A 25941-nucleotide genomic window follows, 5' to 3' on the forward strand; every position below is an offset into this window, starting at 1 on the left:
GGCCAGTTTTTATTTTTGGGAACATCCTGACTGTGTTTTGGGGTCATCTAAGGAACCTAAAAACAGTTGGTTTAGTCCTGGGGGGGGGTGCAAAGGTTGTGGTCATAGCTCCCCTAGTAGTACTCCAACCTTGGTTACATTATGTGAGCCTACCTGACAAACGTAAGAAATAACACATGAACATGAAGTGAATCTCACTCATGTTGACACAGATCTGGATCAGACTTTTAGGTGCTTTGGTGAACGTGAGATGTCCTTTGACCTGAAATGCTTGATGGCATGTTTGCAAATGGTTTATGTGAATAGCTATTACTCCTTATCCACTTCAAACATAAAGTACTTAGGACTCGTGCTAATGAGAGCTGGAGGTACTGCAGCGGCAGTCGTTTTTCCATGTTTGGCATTTAACAGCAGTGGTGGAAAAACTGTGTCCTTGGTACCGACACGGCAGAAAAACTAGCAATGCCATGTTTTCTGAATATCGGATCGACTTGGTAGCAGAGTACTGGCTCTCATGGCATCCCTTTGCCACACGAGACTCCACCCCAAAAAAGGTTAAAACTACCATTAAAAAATGTATAGTTTAATTCATAATCTCACTGCGGGGCTCCAGAAGGAAAAATAAATAAATATGTCCATGCTGTCAAGACACCATGCTGAATGTGCTCACAGTCATTCATTCACAGGCACACACAAACAGGCAGTCACAGACATGCGCACACAGACTTACATCCTCCTCAAAAGGTGCACTCTGGTCTCCATTCAGGGAGCAGCGTTACTATAGATACCAGTTAGCTGGGAGAAGCTTTTTAGAGCACCCTATCTGGGCTTCGTCCCTTACAGAGTGATGCAGATCCCATTTCCATCTTCTTACACCACTGACTGACGCTCGCACACAAATAAAACAAAGAGAAACACCGGCTGACTGACAATGAGCTGTACTCTCAAAGATGAGAAGCCTGTTCATTAACTCAGATACAGGAGGGGTTCGGCCACCTGGACTCGGGGCCTATCACCGAAACCCTTCAGTTTTTGCTCACTCACAACCTTAGTTAGAAGAAACATCTTCAGACAGCCAAACAGTAGTTAATAATGTCCAACAAAACTAATCACCAAACCAACTCAAACTCTGAGGTTATTTTGCCAAAACAACAAAAAAACAAAGCTGTTTGGATTCTTGAAGTTATGCAAATGTTAAGTGAAATCAAGGACGTCATCAGTTTTGCACACATCATACCGGTCTTACCTGTGTCACCAGCCTGTGGACAGCCTCCATCACTGCCTCCATGTGGCATCAGCACCATATTAGTCCGAGCCATACCACGAAGAATGCTCTGCTGTGAGGAGTGAGTGCTTGGGTGGGACAAAGGTGGGGGGTTAGTGTTGGGGCGTCCTAACGGCGTGCCATCGGGGCCTACAGGCCCGCAGTTACTCATGGACGAAGCCTGCATGTGTGCGATCATGTCAGGGAACTGGCCTGGGCGAGGGTTTAGGTGGCCCCCAGAGGAGTCCATGCTCTGGCAGTGCTGCATGGTGTCTCCTGGACCCCGGAGCCTCTGTTGGGCTAAGAGGTTCTGCTGGGGGGCACCAGGGACCATGGGCATACTGTCGTAGTGAAGCAATGTGGCTCCTTGGGGACCAGGGCCTGATCCAGGACTGAGGCCGGGACGATGGTTGTTCGCAGTCATGTTATGGGAGCTCTGGCAGCTCATGGACTGGAGGAGCTGTGCCATGGAGGTATTTGGCGGAAGATTTCCAATTCGACCCACTTTCCGTAACTGTTCTGTTGCACTCGGCCCAGGCATATGGGGCACTCCCACTGCTGGTTTGTTGAGCATGTTGTAGACCATGTTGTTACCAGTGTCATGGTTTAGAGCAGAACTGCCAGATGGCTGCTTGCGTTTACGGAGGGGGTCTCTCTGTTGGGCCATCAGCTTGTCTCGCAGTGCAGCCCGACCACTCTGGCCCTCAGGACTGTTGAGTAGCATGGTGGAATTTGGCGGGAGCATGGGGTTTAAAGTGCCGTGTCCCTCCATGCTTCGAGGGCCACTCAGAGAGCCTGGGTGTCCACTGCTCCCTCCATTACTTCCACCACCTGTCCCTACGCTTACCATACCAACAGCACTGCCAGCTATGTCAGAAGTGCAGTTGCCTGCAGTTACAAGTTTGTTTTGATTTGCAAGCTGTGCTTTGGCCGCCGCTGAAAGGAGGCTACTGGCAGGGAAGGAAGCGGCATTTTGCTGGTTGAGGATCTGGTTGAGTGGCATCCCCAGGAGTCCTGGGTGGCCCTTCTGGGAAGCGCTGGGGGTGGCGAGAGAAGAGGATGATGAGGACGATGAAGAGGTGGGTGAGTACATGGGGTTGCTGTGCTGTTGCGTGCCAATCGAGTTTCCCATTCCAGACAACAACTGGGAGTCTTTGTATTGGTGAAGTGGGTCAGTTTTACTGGAGGGGCTGGAGGGCATGGCTGGTCTGGGGGAACCCATGGCTGACCTGGGGGAACGAGGTGGAACCTTCATAGTGCCACAAGGGGCTTGGTGCCCCGAAGGCATAGCAAAGTTCCCATGTTCAGAGGATGTGGAGGAGGATCGAGAGCGATGTGGAGAGACTTCTATCCTTCCTACAGCAGGCCCAGCCATGTGTACAGGGGAAGTAACAGGGGAAGGAGACATGGAGGCCGGTCCGGCCTGTTGAGTTCTTTGAATGTGGCTACTGTGCCCCACAGGCCCAGGCTTCACTGTGGGTAAAGGTAAGTTGCTTGGCAAGGGAACAATGGCAGGAGGGGGTATGTTTACATTCATCATTGGTACCTGAGAGTGGATACTAGGCTGGAAATTTGAGGGATTTGGCGCACTGGTAGGGGCCTGGTTAACAGGTTTGCTAGGAATAGGGTCCAAGATACCTAAGGGGTCTTTTTCAGAGGTCAACTGCCTTTTCTGAAGCGTGCAGGGTGGTGGTGGTACAGGATGTACAGGAGGCTGTGTTTTGTGGTGGAACGCTGCTCGGGGAATATCTATCGCAGACGGGTAGGTCCCCCGTGGCATGTTCATTACAGGACTTTTGGCAGTGGCCGTAGGAGAAAGGGGTGTGCTAGTCCTCCCTGTCATAGCACAAGATGGCTGGCCTGCAGGAGAGCCATGAAGCATCACACCGGGTGGGGAAAGATGCATCCTGGTATTCCCAAGGACAGTGGTTGAACTGGGGCTACCAGCTCCTGGAAATCCACAAGGATTAGTCCTTGGAAAACCCTCAGGGCTGGCCAGAGTGTCTGCACTGGGAGACTGTGATCCATCTGCATAAAGTCTGGCACTAGAAGGGGGTGGACTCAGCATGCCTCCATAGCCAGCCCGGTAGGGGGATTTGGTGCCTGGCTCACTACTATTTAGTCTCTGCTGCCTAGGGTACCCAGGGTAGACCTCTGGCTGCAGGACTCCACCAGTCTCCTGGGGTGCATAGAGCCGCTGCTGCTGTCCAGATGCTATCATCATCTTAAAAGGATTTTTGCTTTCAGGGCCAAATGCACTAGACAAGCCATCATGGAGTTTAGTCCTTATTGCTCGTTGAGTCGTGGAATGCGTGGCGACCACAGACGATGTACCTTGAACCCAAACATAATGAACTAAAATCAATACCAAAGCCTTGGACACAGTATCAGACAGGAAAGCCACTGTTAGCTACAATGTGACAAATGAATAATGGAAATAAGCTAGTTTATTTCCCCACTTTCCTCAACAGTTTAGACAGGGACATTTTACAAGGATTGCAAAGTTCATTTTAACAGAATTAAATCTGACATTTTGCACTGTTATATCCCCAAATGGCAAAATATTCACAAAATATTACAGAAACCACACTGGTTTTTGTGTTCACAAGTGCAGACAAAGCTGGATTTACACATACTCGTACCTCCCCCTGGGCTGGTCAGCGTTAACGGCGGGTGTGTTTCTATGCTCTTATGCAGAGTGGCCACGGCCAGAAGCTTCCGCTTGTGAATGCAGAGTTTGGTGACATCTTCATCTGCTTTAACATCTTCGGCTGTCCTCTGCTTAACAACTGTCCCTGGGCTGAAGTTAAACACCTGCGGAAAAAACACGGCTGGTTTAACAAACTAATATGGTTAACAGGCTCTACAATGCACCAAATGTTTAGTTAAAAATTTATGAAAACTTGTGATACACTGAAAATAAAACAAAGAAAAATCAAACTGTTTTCTCCTGCGGGCACTGGCTGTTTGGCTGGAATTATGTTAAGACTGCAATAATTTTAAATTTTCATAATTTTTTCTGTACAATTAATTAAATGGGTAGCTATTAAAAACTACAAGGCAGAAAGTAGTAAATTGCATGTCGAAATTTCTCTATAAAACTTGCAGCATAATCAAAGACTACAATTAAGTAATACTTAAATGATTAAATAATCTGGATATTTTAATTATTATATTGGGTCAGGGGTTACAGACAAACAGGCAGTCAGAGAGATGCACAGACAAAATTTTTTGTTTGCATTTGGAGGGACAACAACCTACCTTGTGGAGAATGAGCGGACACTCCAGGCCACATTTGCAGGTTCCATCTGTCAGCAGGTAGGTTTTGACCTGCTCCAAACTGGACAGCACTGAGCCACTGGGACTGCACAGATGGGGAACACAAACAAGTTACACATCAACATTTAGTCTCATTTTGTCCACTCATGGCTGCAAGCAACTGAAAATTTTTTCACTGATCATTTTCTGTGAGTGGATGGCCTGTGTGGCTTTCCAGCTGTGCAAGTATTTAAAAAAAAAAATGGTGCAATTTGGTGCATTCTGAGAGCACTTTGGTCAGATTTTCTTGGTTTAAAACACAATGGTATTTGACTCTTACACTGGAACAAAATATGGCTCAAGTCTTGATTTCATTACAATTTATTTACTATCTTGTATGTGTCTGTAATACGTTTCAACAAATGGACTGTCTGCATTAACTGACTTTAATTCTGCATTTATCAAATTTTAAGTGCGTCTTACAAAACAAATCAACAATTGCACACTTTCTGCTTTTAGTAAATAATACACTTAAAGACATGATAACTATTGCCAATAGAAAGTCTTTTGCCACTTGTCATTTAAAACTGATTCAATAGTTCAATCATATAATTTGCAAAAATATATATAAATAAATAAAAAAATAATGTAAGTTCAAAATAATAAAATAATCATTGTAATGTTAATCAAGTCCATGATTTTGTCACCAAGCAAAATCCATTTTTATTCACAGCTGAGCATGAAACCAGCAAATTCAGTCTCTATGTTATGCTGTGGATTACTTTTTGAAACATTTCAATATAATGCTAAAATACCCTCGGCCGTATGAGCATTGTCTTCTTTATAATTTGCAGTTTAATTATTAAGATCCCATTGTCTTACATACAACTTGTACATGTTCAATAAAGCCCCTCTATGAATCAATCAATCATAAACAATATTTACATTGTAGCAGCATCTGCAGGAGGGCATGCGTGTATGTGTACATGAGCTTTTGACAAGAGTGGAAGTTAGCGTGCACGCTGACATCCGTGAAATGTCTTGTAAATTACTCCAGAAGTGGTGATATGTTCCAAAAACAGCATTTTCAGTTTTAGAAGAGTTTATTTCTCACTGGCTTTTACATAATATATGAGAGGTGTTATATTTAGCCAAAAATTAAGCAAAGTTAGCGGCTAGGACACCAGGAAGTGACATCACATTAACATCCGCAAGAACATACCATATAAATAGGAACAGAATGTGACTTTTTAATCTCATAACTTCAATTTCCCCGAGAGAGTCTTCCCAAGGGATCAATAAAGTTCTATCTAAACTCTAATTTAAAATATATCAAGGTTGACCATCTTTGAACTTATTCAAGGTCTGTGTCCAAAGAATGTTCCCTCTGAATTTGAAGACTCTGGCAGTAATAGGACTGGACTTACGTATGTCGAGCACAGACAGACGGACACAAAGCCTTCGCAATACCCGATGGCCATATTTGATGGCCTTGGATAAAAATGGTGCCCGATTCACTTCACGTTATGAAATTAACGTTGTGAAATTCTCACCTTGTCCTTGTGATTCAGATTTTGACGCCCCTCTATATTGTCCCAAAAAAAATTTAGAGAAACAAAAGGTCCAGCTTTCCTACTCAAAAAAAAACAAAACAAAACAAAATGCTAATGATGAACTTGCAATGTAAGAAATGACTACATTTGATACTGAAACCAATTTACACTGACTAAAAAGTACTTATGCCTTCGATCTTGCAAGAAGAATGGAAAAATAACCCCCCAAATTATCCTCAGATCTTAAAAAAAAGAGAGAGAGAGAGAGAGAATCACAAATAAGTACATGTTACGCATTATTTAATGTCCCGGTTAGTAACACAACATTAAAGTATTCATGATTGTAAGCCTATCCATGCATATGTGGTAATAATTAGTGGTCACTGATGTATTTTATTGCTAATTATCCCTCTCACTTAACAGCCGCATTTCTGGAAAACCTTGTTTCTTGACATATGACGTACATTTTAGGAAAAGCAGAAACACACTGATGGCTGTCAGACGGAGTGAAACAAACGCTACTACATCCGATAAAGAAGCTTGTGAGGTTTCATTCAAAAGTGGTGGCTCGGATTTACACAGAATGAACAGAGAGGAAGTGACACACTTCACCCCGTAACAATTTTTTCAGAGTCTATTGGATTTTGAATCCTAACATGTGGTGACGCTGCTCTTTGTGCAGCAGGACATTATTTTTACTGCTGCCTCTCCCCTGTTTTTCAGGCTGTCTGATCACACAGGTGTGGTTATTGGATTTTTCCACAGTTATAGCAATGACAACACTTAGGCGTGCACAAAGCTTAGTCTCCAGCAGACTGTTTTTAAACAGGCTGCGATCATGATGGATGAAGTTTTCTTAGAGTGGAACACTGCTGCTGCTCTTACCATGACTGCATCAAAATTAAGAGTTATTACTTAAAAACAAATCATCATAACGCACCACAGTTATGTAAACTTTGTAATTAGTCTGCAGCTCCATTCTTAACGTTAACAGTTACATTCCATTCAAGTGCGTGCTGGGACATTTTCCTCAAAGTTACGCAAACAATATCAGAAACACTCTGAAATATGATGATTTCGGTGTGAAATTTCCTTTAAAACTTAGACTGGAAATAATGCGCGCCACTATCCACCTCTAAAATCTCAAAGAATGAAAGTATGTCTCTGTACATGAAGAATTTTAATTTGCATTCTGCCGTTTTCTTCATAAAACCCTCCCTGTTCCCTGTTACAAGGGCTGCAGCATTGTTGTTAGACTCCAATCTGGTCGATCCCGCGGCAGACAGCATCGATCAAGTTGGCTGTGCACCAGTCTCTGCCTTTGCGACGGCTCGGCGCTAGCGTGTGCCCTCCCGGATGGACCAGAGATTGCAGGGTTCCACAAAGGCTGTGGTCCACAAAGGCTGTGGTCACAGCCAAGACTAAAAAAAAAAAAAAAAAAAAAAAATGCAGATACTGCTCTCTGATCATTGGGCATTGTGTAACGACGCTTGCATTTTGTCGTGGTTTGTGTCATCTGGATGTAAACAGGATAAAATAAAGACCTGAAGTTGTTTATGTGAAATTTCCCCTCAAAAATGGGTTTGCGCGCGGTCAGATTCCCACCTAGTCTCACGCTAAAACATAGCAAGATGACGACACTTAGCAGGGCAGCACCGTTGCCTGGGTAGAACCATGCGGTTTTATTTTGAAATAAACACAACATGGAAACACATTTAACGGAAATCTGTCCACAAACTGAGATTTCGCAGCCCTGTCCACTGCACTTGCCCAACAAATGTTTTTTGTTTGTTTTTAAAATTCTATGAAAGTCCTGTCAAAAATGCATACATTAATATAATTAAACACAAGGTTTTACAGCATCCAATTTGTCTGAAGATCCTTAAAAATAACATTACACACCTGTTCCAGAAGATGCGCCGGCAACTTAAACTAATTTTGAAGTTTGCAGCCACCCTACTCACTGCTCCAACACTCCACCTCCCACTCCCAATGGAGTTTGAATACAATGCACCTGAATGCACACTTTTTAAGTATGAAGGAAATAAACCTTTTTCTTGGTGTATCATCTCCCCGGGAGGGGGCAGGCAGGGTCAGTCCACATGTCTCCAAGTCCAGATACGTGCCGTTTTCCCCACATTTTCCCCATTCTATGGGGAACTGGTACAGTCAGTCACAAAAATCTAAAAAGCTACTTCAGATGTAACTTTTGCTTAAAGTGGGTGTCTTTCTACAGAAACAGGCACAGAGCTGTGTGACTTTGATGACAGAAACTGCAAGTGTAAATGACTGATAAAACACATTTTGCATAAATGACTTTTTATTTAATAGATGCAAAAAGTTGCAACTCTTTTTTTTTTTCTCTCCCAGAAAGTCAGCTAGCTCAAAGGTTACCTTGACCTAGCTGGGTCCAAAACATGACCATAACCACTGGTTTAAGTAACTTCCAGTTTTTCCAAAGATGCTGAGAAATCCTTGTTTTTATATATATACACACACACACACACACACACACACACACACACACACACACACATATATATCTATATACATATATATATATATATATATATATACATATATATATATACACACACACAAAGCCATAATCACTGCTCACTGTGAGGAAGGGAAAACGTTGGGATGGGGAAAGCCAAAAAAGTTCTCCCAAACATTAATATAAACAATTTGAAAAGTGTAGCTTAATTTCCAAAAATCAACATAAGTTGCAAAGGATGTACTGCTGATATTTATGTGTGTGTTCAGTGGGCACTTGCACAACAGTTTAGGAAGAGTTGCACTAAAAGGACACAGCGACAAACAGATGGACGGACAAGGGTGGGTTTGCATGGACAGGAAAATTATATGAAGAGGTAGGTCTTGAGTCAAGGTAGAAGATCCGGTTAGCTTTTGAGACAGATGTTATTTTTACTTGACTGAACAGTGTTCCACCTGCATGCAAGCATAGTGAAGGACAGACAGCTGTCAAACTCCGAGGCAAATATAAGCTCAGTGAATGCTGCTGTCCAACCCAGGCTTGTGCACCAAGTTTAAGTTCCCAACAGGTACCTTGCTCATCAACAGCTGAATTAACTGTAACCGTGGTAACTGATAAATCTCAGACATGTTTACCTAATGTAGATGACGCCTCCGCCATGCTCCGTCTTTCGCTGCCAGCCAATGGGGACCTGGACAGGGCCGGCCTGCCGCTCATCTCCTGCCTCGCAGTCCTTTCCGCCATTCATTGCTCCACTGGTTTTACGCTCGACACCTTAGAGGTACATATATCAGACATCGACCAGCGTCTTCGCAATGCTCGCCATGTTGGTCTTCCAATGGTGTTGAGGTGGTGGGGGGGTTTGAGAAGATGGGCAGAACTGAAGGGTTATGCTTCTCTCTGAGGTGCAGCTGATGGGAGTGGGAGGGTAAGGTGAGGCGAGCTCACGGCAGACCCTACCCTTTGAGCTGCCTCATGGTGACAGTGATGGATGGCTCATGGACGTCCATTACTCCACCTTCTCATTCAGAGCCATCCAACACAGAAGATGCTGAAACAGCGAGGATCGAGGAGTCGGCGTGCGCTGCACTTTCACAGTCCTTTATTACAGCTTTCTTATCATTCACTTTTTTTCCCCCTGTCAAGAACACTGACCCTCAGATGGTCAAGTAAGGTGTGATCAACATAGTGTTTCCCAGTGGAACGTGGACAGCTGTATTCCCATGATACCTGTGTGGGGAGGACAAAGAAGAAACAGTTGGTGATAGTTGGCAAAGTTTTCTTTGTTTGCAGGAGTATAAAACTGCAACCATAAGTAACTGGATAAAACAAAACACAAGGATTACTTTTAATCCAATTTTAATAATTTTTGGTTTCTGAATTCTGTTTCAGGTAATTTTCACAGAATATTGGTTATCTCTGCTATGCAGAATTTGTCATTGCTTTTTGGCACTTGGTTTTGACTGATAACTGGAAGACAGACAAAGAGGCATAAAATTGGTTCATCCATCCAATTTTTGTGGTGTACGTAAATCCATAACAGAAAAATAAGAGTGACTGAGGCACTTTTGATTGAGATATAATGCGAAATGTACAACAAATGGGCAATGTTAGATTCAAATGTCCACAAAATCCACAATCCTGATCATATCCAGATCAACCTTTGTCAGGTGATAGTGAGTGTCAGTCTGCACCTCACGTTCAAATATTAGAGTGATTGGGACATGTTTGATTAAGATATCATGTAAAATGTACATTAAATGGGGTCAATGTTAAGTTTAAATGGCCACACAATCTGTAATCTGGATCAAAATTTTATCTTTTATGACAGAGGTATGTATTTATGAAAATTCATTCAATGTTAAAGAAAAGGATTTTTCCAGTTTTCCAAGATTTTTCCTGGCTTTGACCTATGACCTTGAAAACCGAATCATTTCAGAATATGAATCTTCAGTAAAAATTTCATAACGATACATCAAACATTGTGGGCTCCAGGCTGTTCACAAACAAACAGGGGCAAACATAACCTTCAACTTTGTTGGTGGTGGCAAAAATGTTGGCAAAAATGGTGACAACGGTCAATTTTAGCTTGTACACAGATCAAAAATTAAGTTGTTTAAATTTTGGCTAAAAATTATGCAAATTATTGGTAGCATGAAAGGGGTTGTAAAAAGCAATAGTCTGCACTGTCAGTCATGCTAAGCTATCACCTTATGAGGCAACATATAGAATCCACTGGACAGTGACCTTGTTTGATCTTTACTTTGGAGGCCAAGCATGCAACAGTCAAAACTATTCCATTTATTAATCTGATCACAGATGGTTGCAAATATCGTCCAGGAGAGGGAAAAAGTTTCATTATTCATTGAGTTTCATTAACTCTCTGGTGTCCGAGGGCATTTTTTGGACAGTTCAGTCGCCTGGCATTAATGTTTTATGATCGCTGTTAACAGCTCTCCCTGCGTCCCACAATCAAGTTTTACGTCTTTTTTTTTTCAGGACAACCTGTGCTTTCAGAATATATGTTTTTGTTGTGTTTTATAAGTGCAATAAAGGTTTCAATCAAAAACAGGCAAGGAAAAAATAAAACAAAAAATAATTTTCCACACACATTTATTAAAAACACACAGCAAACTATAATAAACAACTGTTTTGACACTTTATAAAAGTAATTTGAGGTGTTGTGTGAAAGACTGTACAACAAAAAGGTTCAAACAATAAAACACAAATGCACATTTTGAACAATATATACAAAATGGTCTATGCGTTTTGTTGTCCATTGATATGGTAAACACACTCTGTTTGAGCACGTGAGATTGTCATCAGAGGCTCTCCGTGTGCTCCTGCTTTCACTGATCCTGTGCATAATGGCACAGGGCGCACTGAGAATGTACTACTAGTATGTACTTATTGTAGCACCCAGGGAGCTATTCAAACAGGCCAACTAGTAACATATCACTCCTGAAAACGATCTTTGGCTTTTCACGTGAGGTGAATCTGTCCTACGATTGGACTTTGGAAAACAATGTGATGGTGAACCAATTCCGATTGAACACTCACATTGCGCACGTTATCACACAGCTTCTATGAGGAGTACAAAGATGGACGAACTTTTCAGCAAAAAAAGAGTAGGTTTCTATCTCATATTGTTCAAAAGTTATGTACAATTTAGTAAAGCTTCTCTTAGCTGTCGTATACGACAACATCGGCCCCAGAGGGTTAAAATGGATTGCAATTAGTGAGTCAGTGATTACAGCCCCAATTCCAGTGAAGTTGGGACATTGTGTAAAATGTAAATAAAAACAGAATACAATGATTTGCAAATCCTCTTCAACCTATATTCAACTGAATACACCACAAAGACAAGATATTTAATGTTCAAACTGATAAACTTTGTGTTTGTGCAAATATTTGCTCATTTTGAAATGGATGCCTGCAACACGTTTCAAAAAAGCTGGGACAAAAGAATGGGAAGGTTGATGAATGCTCAAAGAACACCTGTTTGGAACATTCCACGGGTGAACAGGTTAATTGGAAACAGGTGAGTGTCATGACTGGGTATAAAAGGTGCATCCCAAAAGGCTCAGCCATTCAGAAGCAAAGATGGGGTGAGGATCACCACTTTGTGAACAACTGCATGAAAAAAAAAAATAGTCCAACAGTTTAAGAACAATGTTTCTCAATGTTAAACTGCAAGGAATTTAGGGATTCCATCATCTGCAGTCCATAATATAATCAGAAGATTCAGAGAATCTGGAGAACTTTCTACACGTAAGGCCGAAAACCAACACTGAATGCCCGTGACCTTCGTTCCCTCAGGTGGCACTGCATTTAAAACCAACATTATTGTGTAAAGGATCTTACAGTGTGGGCTCAGGAACACTTGAGAAAACCATTGTCAGTTAACACAGTTCATTGCTACATCTACAAGTGCAAGTTAAAACTCTACCATGCAAAGCAAAAGCCAAACATCAACAACATCCAGAAACGCCACCGCCTTCTCTGGACCCGAGCTCATTTGAAATGGACAGACACAAAGTGGAAAAGTGTGCTGTGGTCTGATGAGTCCACATTTCACATTGTTTTCGGAAATCATGGACGTTGTATCCTCCAGACAAAAAAGGAAAAAGACCATCCAGATTGTTACCAGCACAAAGTTCAAAAGCCAGCATCTGTGATGGTATGGGGTTGTGTTAGTGCCCATGGCATGGGCAACTTGCACATCTGTGATGGCACCATCAATGCTGAAAGGTACATCCAGGTTTTGGAGCAACACATGCTGCCATCCAAGCAATGTCTTTTTCAGGGACGTCCCTGCTTATTTCAGCAAGACAACGCCAAGCCACATTCTGCACGTTACAACAGCGTGGCTTCATAGTAAAAGAGTGCGGGTACTAGACTGGCCTGCCTGCAGTCCAGACCTGTCGCCCAATGAAAATGTGTGGCGCATTATGAAGCGCAAAATATGACAACTGAGACCCCGGACTGTTGAACAACTGAAGTCGTACATCAAGCAAGATTGAGAAAGAATTCCACCTACTAGAAGTGTCGGAAAAAAATCGATTCATGTCCGAATCACAATTCTTATTTATTATGATTCTGAATCCAAAATGTCCAAGAATCGATTTTTAAGAAGCATTTTTTTTTAAACATTTTCTTGCTTACTCGCTGTGTGTGCTGTCTGTCAGGCAACGGCTTCCGTGCTACAGATCCCCGCGAGGGGGGGGGGGGGGGGGGGGGGCTGCAAAGTTCAGTGGCTGCAGCTTAGCATGGAGGACAAAGAGCTAATTCAGCCAGCACCGTCTTTGCTGAAGGCAAATGTTTGGGCGCATTTTGGATTTTATTATTTGCTGCGTAAGAAGGAGCTTGACATGACTTATGCAGTGTGCAAAATCTGCAAAATGAAAGTCAAGTACTTCGGAAACACTTCAAATCCGCAAGCCGACATGCTACGCCAACACCCAGAGCTAAAAGAAGTGGAGCAGCGGTTTCTGCCGACTACTGACCAGCGCTTTGCTAAACTGCCAGCCAACTCTGAACGAGCAAAGCAGATAAGTAAATTTACATCTAGAATCACTTGATTAACCTTGCAAAGCTGCATTTTCTTAAACATAAACATTTTTAAGTAATATAACTATTTCTCAGAGCTCTTTGAATCGAATAGTCACCCCAAGAATCGGAATCGAATTGAATCATGAGTTGTTGTACGATTCACATCCCTACCACCTACAAAGCTTCAACAATTAGTTTCCTCATAAATGGTAAATGGACTGCATTTATATAGCGCTTTTCCATCTGCATCAGACGCTCAAAGCGCTTTACAATTATGCCTTACATTCACCCCGATGCTGCTGTCATACAAGGTGCTCACTACACACCGGGGGGATTAAGGACCTTGCCCAAGGGCCCTTAGTGATGTTCCAGTCAGGTGGGGATTTGAACCAAGGATCTTCTGGTCTCAAGCCCAACACCTTAACCACTAGACCATCACCTCCCTCCTCAGTTCCCAAACGCTTATTGACTGTTGTTAGAAGGAAAGGTGATGTAACACAGTGGTAAACATACCACTGTCCCAGCTTTTTTGAAACATGTTGAAGGCATCCATTTCAAAATGAGCAAATATTTGCACAAATACAATAAAGTTTATCAGTTTGAACATTAAATATCTTGTCTTTGTGGTGTATTTAATTGAATATAGGTTGAAGATAATTTGCAAATCATTGTATTTTGTTTTTAATTTACATTTTACACAACATCTTAACTTCATTGGAATTGGGGTTGTATATTGATGGCGGATTTGTCACTGAAATGAGATGTTCCCCAGTTCTCAACCCGATGCTTTTCCAACCCTGTGTCATATGAGTGCCTGGAATTGTCTTCTTTGCACTGGCCAAAACAAAAGCAGATGTGCAGCACTGGAAGAGTGAAATTGGGGCTTAAACAAGTGCCTAAATCAACTCACCAATGCTGAACCATTTGATGGCATTTAGAAATTATGAACCAAATGCCAATTCAGAACCAGTATACCAACCATCATTACACCAGAGCTACTGGTTCATCTCAGTGAAACTCAAATTTTATGAAATTCAGTTCATTCAATGAACCACAAACAAAACAAACAAAACAAAACATTTGGCCACTCTGGCAGAGAAAGTATAATAAAACAATAATAAGCAGGGGTGGTGTTCAAGCAGTTAAGTGTGCTTGTTACCAGCGCAGGTTCCCAGTTCAAGGCCACCCCTGCCTATTCTCCATGTAATGTTGAGTTGCAACAGGAAGGGCATCCAATGTAAGACTTGTGCCAAATCAACATGCAGAGGTGACCGAGGGCGAAACAAGGAAGAAGTCGAAGGGACTTAGGAATAAGAAAATAAAATTTTCATGATTCCATGATTCATCAGGTACTGAACATTTTAAACATCCATTCATCATTCAACCTATTTGTCATGTAGCAAGAACAACCAAGTATAATTCAATAACAATGTTTTATCCAGTAATGCACCACCCCCTCCACCCCCAAATCTCTTCAGATACCAACAGAAAAGTCTGTCAGGTGAGGATGAATTCAGAGCGTTGCCTCCCTTCCTCTCTTCCTCTGACTCATAACTGTTCTGAGAGCTGCTGAGACCAAACCGCGACACCATCACTACAGCAAGGGAAATAGCCGAACCAGTGAAAACCAGCCAGTAGACAAACGTTAGCCATTTAGCTGGAAAAGAGTACTGGCAACACTCAGCACCAGAGCGTCACATCCTATAAATGCAGTAAGAACTTCACATTTCAAATTTCACGTTTTCAAGCTTTTAGTTTATGTTCCACCATTTTCTTGACCGTTATAACAGAAATGCACTGGATGATTTACAAAAGACAGAATGTCATGCACAAGAAATTCTGGAATACACTAAAACAACAGTTTGTTTCAAAATTGGAATACCTTCAAGCTGAATGAGTCTTCCTTGACATTTCTAATTCAACCACATAGATCCATATCATAAGCCTTCCAATGTGACTGCTCACTTTACTACATTTGCTGAATTTCAATACCTGCTGTAGCCAAACTTCACATACTTCCTGCTAATCAGTAACCTTTTACTGCAGGCTGATCTTTTAAAGGATCAGGGTTTTGGCCTTTTCAGATTGAGCACTAGCTCAAAGCAAAAAGACCAATGTAAAAGGTGACAGATCAGGAAGCAGAAATGTAAGTGAGAGGCAGTGACGGCCCCGTGTTGGGTTGAATTTGACATGCACCTTTTTTTTTTTTTTTTTTAAATAGTAACCAGGCCAACTACACATGTACCAAAGCCACTTAAACTCGCAATATGGCTGCTCTATTTCAACAGAAATCATCATAATTGCTGAGCACGCATGGATTAGTGAAAAACACAACAGAGCATAAATGTGAATATGGGCATCAAGATTTTTCCCATCCTCTGATTCAATTTAAAGTTCACTCATTTACAGCTTATAAATGACAAATAGGCCGATATTTTAAAATCTGGATGATTACACAGTCACCACAATAAGCAACCTTTGTTTCTTTAACTCCACCGAGGAGGTAATGTTTTCACTGGAGTTTGTCGGTTATCAGTGTAAGTCAAAATGTAACAAGAGCGCTCTGAGAGCACAAGATCCCTGCTGACAAATGCTGGTTTGGTACATTCTGATAACATTTCAAGGTAAGTGATAGTTGATTTCAGAATGCAGACACCAACTCATGAAGATGGCAGTGTCTAGGTTTGTTAATCAAGGGCCACAACGCTGCCAAAATGTGTCTATCTTGTGCAATATTCAAATATGCATATTACAAACCTTTAAAAAGGACTTGTACTACGTTTCACAAAATTCCTCCTAAAAATGTAAAAAGGGTTGATTTCAGAATGCAGGCACCCGCTCAGGAAACTGATGAAGTGTAGATTTGTTAATCAAGGTCCATAACTGGTCAAATGGGCCCAACTTTTATTGCCACAATGTCCAGGGCAGTAAAATTGATAGGACAAGTGCATGATTTATCACCCCTATTTTTTCTTCTATCTCATGAGGGCTGGTTTATGAGTATAGGACAGATTTGTTTTTATATTATATATATATATATATATATATATATATATATATATATATATATATACACACACACACACACACACACACTTTCAAAATGAGCAAAAAACTTTCCATTTCAAAATGAGCAAATATTTGCACAAAAACAATAGTTTATCAGTTTGAACATTAAATATCTTGTCTTTGTGGTGTATTCAATTGAATATAGGTTAAAAAGGATTTGTAAATCATTGTATTCTGTTTTTATTTCCATTTTACACAACATCCCAACTTCATTGGAATTGGGGTTGTATTATAATAATAATAATAATAATAATAATAATAATAATAATAATAATAGCCAAGTAGCCTCTGTGGAAAGTTGATAGGACAAATATTTGAGAAATTACCAATTTTAACTAACCAGTAAATGATGGATATTGTGCTGCAATGTATCATGGGAATTTGGGGTTTTAAATGTGGTTTATGTTAGTTTAACAGTGTTGTTAACATTATTGATTCATTGTGTTTTTGTAGTTCAATTGGTTTAGTCAGTTTAGTTAGTTAGTTTAGTTGCCATTACCATGAGTGAGAACTGTAATGTGCTTGATGTCTCCCGCCACCGTCTGTTTGTGTTTAAAACAGGGCTGCACAATATGACCTAAAATTCATATCGTGGTATAAATTGAATCCCTTCCCGGGAACAGTATATACCGCGATATAACCTAAGTGTAAAAATTATAATGTGTTTCTGAATGGGTCCCTTAGCAAAGGTAAAGTGATCAAAATAAAGAAATAAAAATGACAACAAAAAATTAAAAACAGATATGTCATTTTGAAAACATTTATTGTGCATATCGCAAAACTACTGGTACAATTTGCCGGAAAGTACATCTAAGATGCAAGCCTAGATTTGATGTTTTGGTGAAAGAATTAAATAAATTTATGGTAAGCGGATGAAGGTTCATCTTTTGAACACTAGATGGCACATGCACTCTGAATACATGAAGCGCTTTCAGGACAGTCACTTCCTCATTTACAAAACTTAACACAAAACATTTTAGAAAATATACTTAATTTACTCATATTTGAAGTCAGTCTGGGCAAACTGACATTACCTGGCTGATTTTGTCTTTCTGCTCTTGTTATTAAATGTGACGTTTTCTCATATGTTTGATTCAGGTCACAACAGAGCCTCCACCGTCCCCAGTGCATCGGCAGAAATAAATAAACAATGGCTTTCCAAACATCAGCAACAGAACAGGGGTCTCACAAACTTACTTACACCTCATCTCAGAATGCCGTTCTCCGCTGCAGCAAACTGATTCACACACACACGCGCTTCACAGAGAAGTTTTCCTGGATCGAAAAACTCTATGGCCGTTATTGCGATTCGTTGGTGGAGTCGAAATCTCTACCGTCAGCCAAAATTATACCGTGTACCGGATAAACCACCTAAACCGTGCAGGCCTAGTCTAAAATTAGAAGCACCTGCTTGCTAGAAAGCAGAAAAGACAAAAAGCTCTGTGTGCGTGCAGCGTCGATCACAGAGAAACTGAAGGAGGCTGACATTTACTGTTTGGTATGCTTATGTATTTTGGGTCAAGGATGAACGCTGCCAAAACGAACGTTGATTTGACTAACATTTTTGGAGAAACTATGGATATTAGCTAACGTTCCTAACTACATTTTGGACTAACATGGGATTCGAGCAGGGAGCAGTAAATCATCTCTATGTGAGAAGCATGAGTGCTTTTATTTAGTAAGTTCAATGCAAGTACATAATACAATTGTAAATATGACAAAAATACACTGATGACACAAGAAAGTGGAAAGGCTTATTTCCATTGTGGACCATTTAAAAATCAAATCACAAAACAGAATAATAAAATACAATTGATGATAATAGCCTAAAAATAATAGTGTGTATATGATAACAAGAACCTAAACAATTTCTAAATACATTAAGACAGTAAATTATCCTTAAAAAATATGTAATTAGCAGGAAATAAACAAAGGGTTGAGTTCATCTAAAAACTGCTGTGGAAACAGAGTTCTGTCAAGTGTCAACACAACAGAAAAACATACCTGGCATATAATGGATTCAGGTGGACCAGTGAATTTTGTCCATTATTATCAAAATCTGTTGCAAAAATTAAAAAAAGGACAAAATCTGTTATATGTATGTAAGGGATTAGTTAGAGCCAGGAGGTGCCGAACGATCTACAGGGAATCTAGAACCGGGACCTGCCTAATTTAATGACCGGGTCAAAAATTAAAGGATGAAAGTAGTGGGGGGAAAAAAAAAAAAAGCTGAAACCCCAAATTATTATTATTATTAGCCGATATTATTATTATTATTTTTTTAAATGAATAAAATGTTCTTTTTTGGACCCTTAACAAAAAAGGTATGAGCTAAAAGCTGAAATACAATTTACAAGTTATTTACAATTTAGTAAACCTTGGTCCCAGCCGTCGTCGGCCTCAGAGGGTTAATGGTGAATGGCAGTTCCCAGAACCCTTTTAGACGACCAGTGAATCTGAATGTTTCAGCCTCTTAGCAGTAAACAAAAGTTTTTAATACTAGAAATAAGGTCTACACAACGTGGACTTAATAAAAAGCGTGACCGACGCAATGAAGCACATTTGACACATTACTACATAAACTGAGTTAATCAAACTGAGTTGAACTGAAACTGGAGAAATTTATTAAAAGTTATTACAAACAACATCCTTATAAACTTACTTGTATGCTTTTGTCAGCCGATCAGTGCAGTGTGACAGCGAACAACGGGGGCCGGTGATGAACACATTTAAGCAGGGGTGTAAGCAGCTCTCAGTTGAACGGAGTCAGAGCTCCATCTACTGGACATTTTACATTGCAGACACAAACATTATTTCAGTAACTGCTCTGTTTATGAGAAATTATCGGCGTTCTATCGGCAAAATTTCGGCCGATAGTGAGTACTTTGGAAAGGGATTATGGGTTCTACTCTTTTTCCCTTACTAGGAGTAGAAAAAAAAGTTGGAAACCACATATGAAATATATACAAACCAAATTATCAAGAAGCATTTCAGTGTTAAACCAAGCAAAACATGTTCTGGATCATAAATCACTCCACATCCTACCTCTACTGGTGGTTGGCTCTCACTGCGGTATTGTATCACTTCCTGTTCCGGAGCACAGCGGTGTTTTGCTGTATCTGTTAGCTGTTTAATCTGCGCAGTTAGATTGATCTAGTTAACTAGATAACGATTTGTTTCACAGTGTAATCTTCACGTGCCTTAACTAAAGCACTCCCTCTGCTGAATCGCCTCTAAATTATTTACACATTATTCACTTTGTGTGTTTTTAGGAATCCGCTAGCTTAGCGCAGCTACTAGTTCTTAGCCGATTTAGCATGGCGGCTTCTCCTGTCTCTCCCGCACTTTTCTGCTCTGGGTGTGAAATGTTTAGTTATTCCTCGGCCTCCTTTAGCAGTAATGGTACTTGTAATAAGTGTAGCTTATTCGTAGCTTTGGAGGCCAGGCTGGGCGAATTGGAGACTTGGCTCCGCACCGTGGAAAATTCTACAGCTAGCCAGGCCCCTGTAGTCGGTGCGGACCAAGGTAGCTTAGCTGCCGTTAGTTCCCTTCCAGCAGATCCCGAGCAGCCGGGAAAGCAGGCCGACTGGGTGACTGTGAGGAGGAAGCATAGCCCTAAACAGAAGACCCGAGTACACCGCCAACCCGTTCACATTTCTAACCATTTTTTCCCCACTCGGCGACACACCCGCCGAGGATCAAACTCTGGTTATTGGCGACTCTGTTTTGAGAAATGTGAAGTTAGCGACACCAGCAACCATAGTCAATTGTCTTCCGGGGGCCAGAGCAGGCGACACTGAAAGAAATTTGAAACTGCTGGCTAAGGCTAAGCGTAAATTTGGTAAGATTGTAAGATCTGGCCAATTTTCTTAAATCCTCGAAACCGTGACTATCCAGGGTTGGGACCAGGAAGCAGAGTTGTAGTCTTACACACCTCTCTGCAGCTTCTCTCCCCCTGCCATCCCCTCATTACCCCATCCCCATAGAGATGGTGCCTGCTCCCAGACCACCAATAACCAGTAAAAATCTATTTAAGCATAAAAAAAAAAAATTAAAAAAAATGTATATAGCACCTTCAACTGCACCACAGACTAAAACAGTTAAATGTGGTCTATTAAACATTAGGTCTCTCTCTTCTAAGTCCCTGTTAGTAAATGATATAATAATTGATCAACATATTGATTTATTCTGCCTTACAGAAACCTGGTTACAGCAGGATGAATATGTTAGTTTAAATGAGTCAACACCCAGAGTCACACTAACTGCCAGAATGCTCGTAGCACGGGCCGAGGCGGAGGATTAGCAGCAATCTTCCATTCCAGCTTATTAATTAATCAAAAACCCAGACACATCTTTAATTCATTTGAAAGCTTGACTCTTAGTCTTGTCCATGCAAATTGGAAGTCCCAAAAACAAGTTTTATTTGTTATTATCTATCGTCCACCTGGTCGTTACTGTGAGTTTCTCTGTGAATTTTCAGACCTTTTGTCTGACTTAGTGCTTAGCTCAGATAAGATAATTATAGTGGGCGATTTTAACATCCATACATGCTGAGAATGACAGCCTCAACACTGCATTTAATCTATTATTAGACTCAATTGGCTTTGCTCAAAATGTAAATGAGTCCACCCACCACTTTAATCATATCTTAGATCTTGTTCTGACTTATGGTATGGAAATTGAAGACTTAACAGTATTCCCTGAAAACTCCCTTCTGTCTGATCATTTCTTAATAACATTTACATTTACTCTGATGGACTACCCAGCATTGGGGAATAAGTTTCATTACACTAGAAGTCTTTCAGAAAGCGCTGTAACTAGGTTTAAGGATATGATTCCTTCTTTATGTTCTCTAATGCCATATACCAACACAGTGCAGAGTAGCTACCTAAACTCTGTAAGTGAGATAGAGTATCTCGTCAATAGTTTTACATCCTCATTGAAGACAACTTTGGATGCTGTAGCTCCTCTGAAAAAGAGAGCTTTAAATCAGAAGTGCCTGACTCCGTGGTATAACTCACAAACTCGCAGCTTAAAGCAGATAACCCGTACGTTGGAGAGGAAATGGCGTCTCACTAATTTAGAAGATCTTCACTTAGCCTGGAAAAAGAGTCTGTTGCTCTATAAAAAAGCCCTCCGTAAAGCTAGGACATCTTACTACTCATCACTAATTGAAGAAAATAAGAACAACCCCAGGTTTCTTTTCAGCACTGTAGCCAGGCTGACAAAGAGTCAGAGCTCTATTGAGCCGAGTATTCCTTTAACTAGTAATGACTTCATGACTTTCTTTGCTAATAAAATTTTAACTATTAGAGAAAAAATTACTCATAACCATCCCAAAGATGTATCGTTATCTTTGGCTGCTTTCAGTGATGCCGGTATTTGGTTAGACTCTTTCTCTCCGATTGTTCTGTCTGAGTTATTTTCATTAGTTACTTCCTCCAAACCATCAACATGTTTATTAGACCCCATTCCTACCAGGCTGCACAAGGAAGCCCTACCATTAATTAATGCTTTGATCTTATATATGATCAATCTATCTTTATTAGTTGGCTATGTACCACAGGCTTTTAAGGTAGCAGTAATTAAACCATTACTTAAAAAGCCATCACTTGACCCAGCTATCTTAGCTAATTATAGGCCAATCTCCAACCTTCCTTTTCTCTCAAAAATTCTTGAAAGGGTAGTTCTAAAACAGCTAACTGATCATCTGCAGAGGAATGGTCTATTTGAAGAGTTTCAGTCAGGTTTTAGAATTCATCATAGTACAGAAACAGCATTAGTGAAGTTTACAAATGATCTTCTTATGGCCTCAGACAGTGGACTCATCTCTGTGCTTGTTCTGTTAGACCTCAGTGCTGCTTTTGATACTGTTGACCATAAAATTTTCGTTTTGACCGTTGGGGTTTTTCCGTAATTATTGTATGGCCTTGCCTTACAATATAAGGCGCCTTGGGGCAACTGTTTGTTGTGATTTGGCGCTATATAAATAAAATTGATTTGATCCTACACTGTCTTACCGGATTCAATTACTGTGTGGAGATCTGGGACAATAACTATAGGAGTTTAATAAAATCATTGACTATTCTTCAAATAAGGGCAATACAGGTTCTTCATAATGTCAGCTATCAAGACCATACTCACTCTTTTTAAAGACAACAATATTAAAATTAACAGACATAGCAAAATTCCAAACAGCACAGATCTTGTACAAAGCAAAAAATACCCTTTTACCAAAAAACGTACAGAAATTGTTCAGGGATCAAAAGGAGAGCTAGCAATTAAGAGGGGATAATAACTTTAAAATGAATAAAATCCGTACAAACAAGAAAGGATTCTGCATTTCATTTTGTGGGGTGACACTGTGGAACAATGTGGGTGAGGAGTTAAAGCAGCATCCAAACATTCAGCAGTTTAAAACAAAATATAAAGAATGTGTCTTCACAGGATACAGGGATGAAGTGGGGGTGTGAAAGTCACTAGGCGTTCACAGGAAACCATTATTATTTATTTCTATATTTATCTCTGTCTTTTTCTAAAACTGAATTGTAGCATGATTATTATTATTGCTATTGCTGCTATTATTATCATGATTGTTAACAGTAGTACTTTTTAGGAAGCAGGGAAGGGGTGGGATTCATAACATAACATTTATTGCGTGATAGGTTTGTACAAATAGTACATAAAAGCACACATCAAAAATTAAAATTATAATAATTAAAACCGTAGCAATACTTATTGCACAATTAGTACATAAAACACATCCAAGTTAAAATAATAATAGTTAAGAAAAAACATTAAAATATTATTATTCAATAAGTTTAGACTTCTTCCCACTCCTTTTTGAACAAACTTTATGTTGTCTGTTGTTTTACTTTTGATTATGTTATGATTACAATGCATAAACAGAAATAAATGAATATTACAATTTGTAATGCATTTGACTAATGCTAACTTTTACATTGAAAATGCCATAGACATGCTAACACATTAGCACTGCTCCCGTTTTAAAGTTATAAAGTTATAAAATACACCTATCAACTGTTTCAGAAGACCATAACAGGTCAGTTTAAAAGGTAAGTATGGTGTCAAGACCAATTATCTTGTGATCAGGTCTCCTCTGACTGCAGAGGATAGAGCGGTTTCTCCTTAAACCAGCTCTCCTCTGTTTACAGAGAATAGAGCTGTTTATCTGCTACAAAACATTTAACAGATAAACACTAAAATCACTGATATCAGGGTTAACAAATGTTTAATTGTTAAGCTTTATTCACAACACCTGCAAAAACATGTTAGCGAGCTAAAAATTATCGGGCCAAAATTTATCGGAAGATAATTGGTCTACCGATAAACCATGATCAAAATGCTAATCCGATAATGAAAACATTAGCCTCGATAATTAGCGGTTAGTGGAACTGTGCCCACCACTGCGTATATATAAATAAAAACTCTCATCTAACTCTTTTCTAGTCATTATAATGTAACGGCTGAATCACAATCAAGTTGACCAACCTGCAAGTGTTGATGTTATAGCCCAATCTACAATAAACTGTCCGTTCAAAAGTATGGAGTTTGTTGTCATTTCCATTGTTGCCAAAAGATGCCCTTAACTTCCAAATTTGATAGAGGTTGGATGAAAACTTTTCGAGTGACAGCGAATTATGTGCTTCTTATTTGGGGAATTTTACCGTTATGCTGGTGCATGCAAAATATTCAATTCAACTGATAAAGCATTACTTTATATTTCATTTTTGTAATTACTTTTTTCAGGTTCAGGAAGGCACAGCAACCAATCTGAACCATGATGACATATCTATATGATTATAGAACAATATTTAATTTCAGACTTTTTTTTTTCCCAGATAAAACTGTGGTGTTACAATTTTTCATTTTGTAAGCACTTGTAAAGGTAAAGGCCTTGAAATAATAAAATATGTTCAAATAAACTGGTTATTGTTCATTTATATTGAGGAGTTACAGTTGTATTAACAGTATGTTGAATATCATTGAATTTGGATTGTTTGTTTTCCCAAAAATGTGAGTTTTGTGAACACACCTTTTGTTCACCAAAATCCTGTAGTGTCCGTACACAGCCCTGGAGAATCCTCTACCCAAAGGATGTCAGTGGATCAAATGGTATGTAACAATAGTCTAGCTTAGTCTTTATTCATAACAGAAAAATCATTTTTCAATTCTCATTTGAAGTGAACATTTGTGCACTAACAGTTGGAAACCGTAGTGTCAGTACATAGTATCATGTATTGCGCTAAAATCAGGATAGTAAACAGCAAACATTGATATTTCAGCAAATACATTTTAGTGATACACAAATTGTGATATATGAGACAACGAGACAAAGGAACACCTCCGTTTCGGAGTGCCAGAGGACAAGTTGGGACATGCCCAGCTCTCCACAATTTCTCTTATACTCACTTGACTGGTAAGCACTGAAAGCCGAGATAGGCATGTCCCAACTTGTCCTCTGACACTCCGAAATGGAGGTGTTCCTTTGTGTCGCTTCATCAGCAAATCGGTCGTGACGCGCCAAGCCTCCGCGCGGCTTTCCATGACAAAATCTCTTGTTAAAAGTGAAATGTGCCGGAAAATGGCTGATGTCCAGCTCTTGTGATAACCAGAGAAATTGCACATGACGGTCCCGGCTCCACACAGCCATCCATTTAGAAATGATGTAGTGGTTTCTGCCTCTCGATGGCGGCTCGGAGCGCGGCGCGCCGTGCGCCATTGTGGGCCGTCCTTAAAGCTGTAGTAACACTCATTCTCTGTGATGCCTGTAAAATTTTCACCGAAAGCCAGATAAATTTTTCGAATGGTTTCCAGCTGCCTGTCTAACAGTTTCTGAAAAAATTCTGATGGAAAAAAAGCCCAAATCATTCCGCCATTTACTCGCAATGAAACAACGACGAGAGGGGTGGACCAGTGCTCATTCAAAGCCTGCCCACAGGCAAATGACGCAACCGACAGGCGTGGAAAAACTCACGCATGCGCACGAAGGTTCAAGCTTGGTTGACGTAAAAACATATGAATCAAATCCATATACTTTTTGAAAAAAATAAAAAGGTCTGTTACTTTTCTCACAGACCTTGTACATTACCTAAATAATTTACTTATCCTTGCTTTTGTTATCCTTGTTCTGTTACAGATTTGGTTTAACATCATACTAACTTTCCAGTAAAAAAATACAGTCCATACCAAGAACTATGGTCACATGTATCTCTGACAACACAAAC

The 25941-nt window shown here is 40.2% G+C and overlaps 1 protein-coding gene across 2 annotated transcripts in view; it reads right to left on the minus strand.

Annotated features, from left to right (window-relative positions):
* The window catches only part of LOC117517857 (methyl-CpG-binding domain protein 5-like), a 67243-nt gene that overhangs the window by 30921 nt on the left and 10381 nt on the right, over window positions 1-25941 (minus strand). For both annotated transcript variants that reach the window (XM_034179005.1, XM_034178999.1), the window contains exons 2-5: window positions 9208-9802; window positions 4526-4628; window positions 3907-4078; window positions 1247-3598 (exon numbers count right to left, since the gene is read on the minus strand). In XM_034179005.1, the coding sequence (XP_034034896.1) occupies window positions 1247-3598; window positions 3907-4078; window positions 4526-4628; window positions 9208-9320 (2740 nt within the window). In that variant the 5' untranslated portion in view covers window positions 9321-9802. The remainder of the gene's footprint in view (window positions 1-1246; window positions 3599-3906; window positions 4079-4525; window positions 4629-9207; window positions 9803-25941) is intronic.

The sequence above is a fragment of the Thalassophryne amazonica genome, chromosome 1 (genome assembly GCF_902500255.1).
Source record: "Thalassophryne amazonica chromosome 1, fThaAma1.1, whole genome shotgun sequence".
NCBI lineage: Eukaryota > Metazoa > Chordata > Actinopteri > Batrachoidiformes > Batrachoididae > Thalassophryne > Thalassophryne amazonica.